The 7338-nt window shown below is 51.8% G+C and overlaps 1 protein-coding gene across 1 annotated transcript in view; it reads left to right on the top strand.

Moving 5' to 3' along the window:
• Positions 1-674: 674 nt before the first annotated feature.
• Positions 675-7338, top strand: part of CASP7 (caspase 7) — a 37341-nt gene continuing 30677 nt past the window's right edge. The window contains exons 1-2 of the mRNA XM_080911018.1: positions 675-727; positions 6630-6802. Of these exons, the coding sequence (XP_080767144.1) occupies positions 6630-6802 (173 nt within the window). The 5' untranslated portion in view covers positions 675-727. The remainder of the gene's footprint in view (positions 728-6629; positions 6803-7338) is intronic.

Below are 7338 nucleotides of genomic sequence, written 5' to 3'. Positions count from 1 at the left end.
CCCTTCACAACAACATCTGGAAAGACATCAGACTAAAGCGACTGTTGGTGCACAGTATCCGGTCCAGAAGCAGGTTGCGTTAGGAATAAAGTGAAAAAGATAAGACAGGAGCCCAGTCGTTGAGGGCAAGTCAGATGTTTTGGTCAATCTGCTGTATAGACGGTTTTGTAGAATGCTCTTTCAGTGTGGGACTTTTGACGTTTACAGTTTTAGAATCTTGGGCATTCTCTCGGGTGAGCGCAGAGAAATTTGCATATGTAGCACACAACAGGCAAGAGGGCTGGCCCCGATTTGCAGGGCCGCTCTGGACAAGTTTACAGAGGTCTGGACAGATTTTCAGAGCACCTGACAGATTTGCAGAGGATTGCCTGGGGTCACTTTTCTGGAGAGTAGTTTTGCAGAGCCTGCGGCCCGCCAGCTCTGCAGAGAGCGCTCTACCCGCCCGGTTCCGGCTGCCGCAGGGGTCGCCCAAAGCTCGCAGGAGGCGGGTCGCAGCACGTGGGCGGCGAGGGCTTCCCGCGCGAGGTTCCCGTGCGAGCATCTCCCGCGGCGGGCTCCGGCGCGCGCGCTCCCGGCTCTCCCGGGCTGTACGCACCGCCCCGCCCGGCCCGCCCGCTCCTCCCCCCTCGGCCTCCGGGGCTTTTACTTTCAGTTTCCCTAAAGCTGCACTTGACCCTGGCGGAAGGACGCACACCGCCGTGGGCTGCCGGTCGCCGCCGTGGGAACGGTAACTTGGGCCGCCATCGCGGCTTTCCCGCCCTTCTTCCGCGCGCTCCCTCCTCCCGCGCGTCCCCGCCCCGGGTCCCCCTCCCTCCCGCAGGCTCGCAGAACCGGCTTGATCGGCGAGGTGGCTCAGAAGGCCGGGCGGCCTCTCCACGCCCCCCAGCCAGCGATGGTTTTGCTTGGCATGGCGTCCCATGGCCTCCTGGCCCGGGGTCTCGCGACAGCCGGTGCCACTCGTTTGTAACGGGGAAGAAAGAGCCGGCTTAGGGCGGTAGATGTGGTTGTTTGAACCCGCAAGGACTCCCCTTGTCAGACAGGCCGGGGCGCTTAGGCGACGCCGGGGCCTTTCAATGGGAATCTTGGGCGGTCCTGGTGACTTGTGCTCACTTGTGCAGGTCTTTGAGCAAAGCAAAGTGTGCTTGAACTACTCTTTCTTGTCGGGAACTCTGGCATCGGGACTCTTACAATGACTTGCTATGGGGGAAAGCTGGCAGGCGACACTTGGCAGTATGGGTCCCAGGGGACACCTCAGCTTTACTCCTTGGGCTTTCGGGTTTGTGGGGAAAAGAAGTTTACTAGGAGGTGCGGGCGGGGTGTTCGCAGGCCTTTCCCTTGAGCTGAGCTTACTGACGAGGCCCAGGTTTTCTTTTGACAAGCTGTTTGTTCCCAGAGTTTGGCCAGCCTGACCTTACACCCCGCTCCCCACCCCCCACCCCTCCATACTGTTAAGATCGAACTTTACAATCTGCCACTGTGCAGCCTCCTGCAGGTCATGGGCAAAGTCTCTGGTTACCTAACCGGGTGAACCTCAGGTGACACTGGCGGGTAGTGTGGTGGCCTCAGGACCTTTTCACTTAAGGAAGAATGTATTTGGTCAGGAGGTGAGTCTGTTTGATGTCACCATGCTAGGGAGCAGGCAGCCTGTTTCCTTAGGGATATGTAAGTTCAGGCACTTTCCAGACCCTCAGTACGACCTGCTTCACACCTGTTCTAGTCAGCTTTCTGTTGCGGGGTAAAGACCATGGCCATGGAGAGGAAAGGCTTTCTTTCATTTGACTATTTCAGATCACAAGTTGTCACAGAGGGAAATTGAAGCAGGAACTCTAACTAGCACTCTTACACAGACCCAGCCACCTGTGGTTGGTATCCCTACAGTGCATTGGGCCCTCCCAAGGCAGCCGTCAGTCAAGACACTTCCCCATAGCCACGGGCCAATCTGATCTGGGCATTTCCTCGAGTGAGGTTTCCCGGGCCCAGGTGACTCTAGACTGTGAACTTGGCAGTAAAAAACCAGACACCACAACAATCAGTATGGGGCTGGGGAGTCTCTCAGGGCAGGTGGCATCCCAGCGGCCAGAGTGCTTGCGGATAGGAGCAGCCACATTTGTAAGGGTAGCCAGGGAGTGCTGGACATATTATTTTCTGAGCAACATCTTGAGAACTAATACAAACAGAGCCCCAGTGACTTCTTAGTAGACCCCATCTCCACACCTCATGTGGGGGGCTGGCCTCTGGGGGACCCATTACAGCCAAACTATAACAGTAGGTGCCACACATCTTTCATCATTTAAAGGAGATGTTCCATGCCTCTTTACAGCAGACACGTGCTGTGTCTGTAATGGCTGCTCTTGGCAGCCCCTGAAAAGAAGGGACAGGTACAGAGAGTCATGCTAGGAAAGTCCCTCATGCATCTTGAGCCTAGATGAGATGGCTTTTCCGGAGGGATTGGAGATAAAGCCAGGACTCAAAACCAAGCGTCCGCCTGGCTGTGTGACGTCACTGAGGTTAAGCACCCCACTTGGTCACTACCTGAGATCTTTGAATGTTTCTAAGACTCAAACCGGATCAGCACAGGGCACAGGGCTGAGGAAGCTCCTGGGTGCTTAGCCTTCCTGATTGAAGAGTCAGGCCCACTGCTGCTGATGTAGGCTGTGAGCAGGAAGGATTAAGACTTTGACTCCTGATTTCCGGCGTCTCTTTCTCTGGTCTCCTTGTCCTGGTCCTGTGGGGTCTGGTGACGGAGGCAGGGTGTCCTGGTAGTGAGGGTCTAGGGTGGAGCAAAGTTGTTCACCTCCGGACAACAGGAGGTTGCTTTAAGCTTCCGATCTGGTGGTATAGGCATTGTGAAGAAGACACCTGGAGAGGTCTCCCACTGACACCAGTTAGGGCTGACCATTGGTGTGTGGGTGTGAGGCCTTCAGGTGCAGTCAGTGTTTGTTCCTAAGGAGCAGACTCTTCCTCCCCTAGCAGTCAATAGGGGGGGGGTCGTGGGGGAGGAAATGGGTTCCTTCTGTCTTCCTGCCTGTGCCAACTCTCTGTTAGCATAAGTACCTGAGGTAATCCATTTAGCAAGAGTAACAGGTCTGTTTTAGAGCCTCCAGCCCATGATTACCTGGGCCCGTTGCTATGGGAACTGTAGTGATGGAGCACAACCTGGTACATACAGTTTTTCCTCAAGGTGATCAAAATCTGAGAGGGCAACCTAAAGAGATTTCTTTCTCCCTTTCGAGCAGCGGCTCTCAACCTTCCTAACGCTGCAGCCCTTTAGTACAGATCCTCATGTCGTGGTGACCTTAGGTGACCCTCCACCATAGAATTATTTTGCCCATACGTCGTAACTTTAATTTTGCCACTGTTATGAATCATACTGTAAACATTTGATACGCGACCCACAAGGGGTTCCTTGAGAACCACCGCTTTAGAGTGGTTTTTGGCTCCTGGTTCAGAAGTCTCAGTCCACCTGTGGCAGAGCACCATAGCAACGAGGCGTTGATTCAACACAGTTGCCCTCCTAGTGGCAGCCAGAAAGCAGGGAGAGGCTTCGGGGAAGATCCAGGTACACAGCACCCTTCCAGGAAGCTCTCCCAAAGCCTCTCTTCCTCCAGGGAGGCCACACCTCCAGAAGCTTCCAATGCACCACCAGCTGGAGACCAAGCAAGCCTGAGTTCAACACTCAGAGGCCCATTTCACTTTGAGTCACAACAGTAGGGTATTTGCTTTACGGCTTGCAGTAAAAAGGAGGAGGAAGTGGGTCTCATTGTTTCCTACAAGGGCCCATCAGCAACAGGAAGCTTCCCAGGAGGCCTCACTTTGGGTTCCAGTGCCTTCTAGCAGGAGGGTGCTGGGGAGTTTTGGGGAAAGGGGCGTGCCAGACCTTTTGTGCATTTTTTAAAAAGATTTGTTTATTTTTATGTGTGCACTGTAGCTGTCCTCAGACATACGAGAAGAAGGCATCAGATCTCATTACAGGTGGTTGTGAGCCACCATGTGGTTGCGGGGATTTGAACTCTTGGCCTCTGGAAGAACAGTCCCCTTGAGCATTTCTTTTTAAACTAATTTTGCTATGGAGGTGTTTCTTCGGTATCCGGGGGTTAGTTCTTTGATGTACACGTTCTCTTTGTTCTTAAGAATGAAGAAATCCTTAATTGCTCTTAAAATGTCCTATGTAGTCTGTTGTGTCTCCTTAGAGGAGAAGGGAGTTGAGCCGTCACAGGTTCCCTGCTGTGCACACTTCTGTTGGCGCTGGAGTCTGCTGGTACCTACATTTCCGGGTTGAAGTCTGGTCTGTTGGGAGTAGCCAGAGTTGTAGTTTCTAGGGCAGGATCAGAGCTGGAACCAACTGTTCTGGAGTCACAAGGACATATTCTCTTTCTTTCTCTCCCCTCCCTCTCTCCTTCTCTCCTCTCCTCTCCTGTTCTCTGTTTTATGGAACTTAGGTTTAACCCTTAAGAGTGAACTTGGCAAAAGAGTCAAGGTTTAAGACCACATGGAAGGTAGTACCATTTTCTGGTAGGTTTTAACAAAACGCTGGCTTGTTAATTTTGAAAGACACTTGGACACGTGCCTTGCTGGTGATCCTGCACGGATGAAGTGTACATGACGACGGAGCACAAACTGCCGGGTGTCTTCCATGCTCTGCCTCTGCTTTTCCTCTGTACTGTCGTAGGAAACATTTGGGGCCTGATCTGAAATATCCATGTCCTGACCAGAAACATGGTGACTGTGATAAGGAGGCTTGTGACATGCAGAGAAACGTGGTGGCCATCTGTGTTCTCCTGGCCACGGCGGATGTGGCCGCAGGTTTCTTCCTGACTTGGTTCTTTCTCCACTGCTCAGAAGCCACCCTCTCCTCCCCTCCTCTCTGCCCCTCTGTCCACCTCTCTGTCATCTGCTGGAAGGTAATATCAGTGGCACTTTATAGCCACAGTCCAGAGGCCAGATTTCCAATTCTACATGTCATTCATTGTTCCATTCCGGAAGGAAGGATAGTCGTTTTATAGAATATAAAACGTTCCCCAACCAAGTACAAACATCCCTAGGCCAGCCCTAATGGGTGTGCACATGCTGTCCCCCAAAGGCTGAGGCCTTCTACCCTCGTGCTCAGGTCTGAGACCACAGAAAGCTTGCCAGTTGCCTTTGGTTACTGAGCATGAAGGAGGGTTTGATTTGTGAACAATGATTCCAATATGGAGTCTCCTTGGACCAGCTGTATCTTGTTTAGCTGATTCTATTCCCATGGGGGTATTCATCGCCAGCCTTCCACACAATTAATATTTATTTAATAAGCACCTTCTGTGTGCCAGATGCCTCTACCACAGTGAGTTTACATTGTCCTGTGGGAGCCAAGCAATTAGCAGAGCCCAAATAAACAGAAGAGAATATGAGAGCCAAGTAGGATAAATAGGCAGGTAGTGAATGTTTGTGTCTGCTCGCAGAGAGAAAACAGGTAGAGACAGTAAGTAACAAGCAGGCTTTATTCACAAAGACAAGTGGGCCAGTCTCCTGACACCTGTCCTAGAGTGTGAAGGGCCTTCAAATCCAAGGAGGCGGGTTAAAAACTGAATGTTGTATATGGTGAGGATCAGTTGCAGGTGTGTGTCTGTGCGTACGGTGTATATGGGTGCATGTGTGTATGTGTGACTACGGACTAGAGGTCAACCTCAGGTGTCACTCCAGGAGTTGTCCTACTATGTGTCACTCTGCCCTGGAACTCCTGGTTTAGCTAGGTTGGCTTGTCAGTGAAACTTGGGGATTTACATGTCTGGGACCTGGACTTGGGTTACAAGCATGTTTCACCATTCTGGGTTCAGACCCAAACCCTCACTCCCCCTTGAACCGCTGAGCTCTCCCCATAAGCCGCTTGAAAGTTCCTGAGCAGGAAGCTCATTTGCCAGCGGTCCACTTGGTCAGGTTGTGCCCAGTGAAGATCATATTTGTACATACACACGCAAACACACACACCTGCAGTGAAGAGAGCTCTGTGACTCAGTTACTGCTGTTGTTGACGTGTACCAAGTGACGCCACGTTAGGTATGATTGTCTGTGACCTGTCAGGAATCTAGGGGGCTGATTGTTACAGATCCTTGCCCAGTTTATTGTGCACAGGTTTAACAAAGTCATGGGAGCTGGAGCAAAGTCTGAGGTCAAGGGCTTTGGTTTCTTCATGTTGGTTACTTGGTCTCTGGAAGGAGGCTGTCATGTAGTTGGCACACATGCATTGGATTCCACCATTACATTGATGGTGCAGCAGCTCCAGAGTTTAAATATGCAAAACTACTACATTTAATTCATTAAGAGCTATGTCACCTAAAAATGCTAAAAAGCAGAGGGCCACAGTTTGTAGAAGTGCTGCTCAAGCGTGAAGACCTACATTCAGTTCCTGACACACATGCAGAGCCAGGAGCCTTGGCTCACACTGCTGGGTCCTTGGGGCTCACTGACCGGCCAGCCTACCCTAACGGGGAGATCCAGGCCAGTGAGGGAGCCTGGCTGAAGACATAAGGAGACGGTGTCTAGGGAATGACGCCCATGGTGGACCTGTGGCATGCACGAACTTGCGCACACACAATCACAAGGCTAAGACGCCATTTTGCGTCTCTGTTTTTCTGGTTTGATTTCCCTCCTAGATGGAAGATGAACAGGACTATGTGTCGCAGCTGGTGCTGAAAGTACCGGATCTGGAAGCGTCGAAGCTGGACGCAGCGGAGCTGGCAGCGGAGCTGGCAGAGTTGGATTCGTCCAGTGAAGATGGAGTTGACGCTAAGCCGGACCGCTCCTCCTTCATCTCAAACATTCTCTGGTAAGTTCTCTTCTTTGCTGGACTCATTACCCTCTAGCCACTTAGACCTACTTCATACCAGACCAGAGGAAGGTGGTTTGTGTTGTAGGGAAGTCCAGGCAGGCAGCACTGTGCTGTGGGGCTCCTTCTCACAGCTGTGTGTGAGGGACAGTCCCCAGAAGTGGAAACCAGAGCAAGGCTGGGAGTGCTGATACGTGTTGGCAAAGAACATGGCTGCTGAGTGGCAGTTTAGGTCCTAGGAATAGCAGATACCAGTGCAACTTGCTCCTGGGGTGAAGTTGGAGCTGCCTGTTCTCAGGTCCCTACCTTTCGTGAGTTCACATACATCTGACACCTTCATTCATTTATTCATGTATATCCCGGAGGGGGGGGGTCCCTCATTGATACCATCTGGCAGTTTGGGAAACCGAGGCACTAAGGTTTTATCATTTTCGTGACTGGTCAATGGATGGCTGTGCTGAAACTAGTGTCCAGACAGTACCAGCGTTTCTCATGTAAAGGGATTTCTATTTAAAAAGACGACTGGACCAACAATT

Source organism: Micromys minutus (genome assembly GCF_963924665.1).
Source record: "Micromys minutus genome assembly, chromosome: 2".
In the NCBI taxonomy this organism is placed as follows: Eukaryota; Metazoa; Chordata; class Mammalia; order Rodentia; family Muridae; genus Micromys; species Micromys minutus.
The sequence above is the reverse complement of the archived record's forward strand: the minus strand, read 5'-3'. Positions and strand labels throughout refer to the sequence as shown.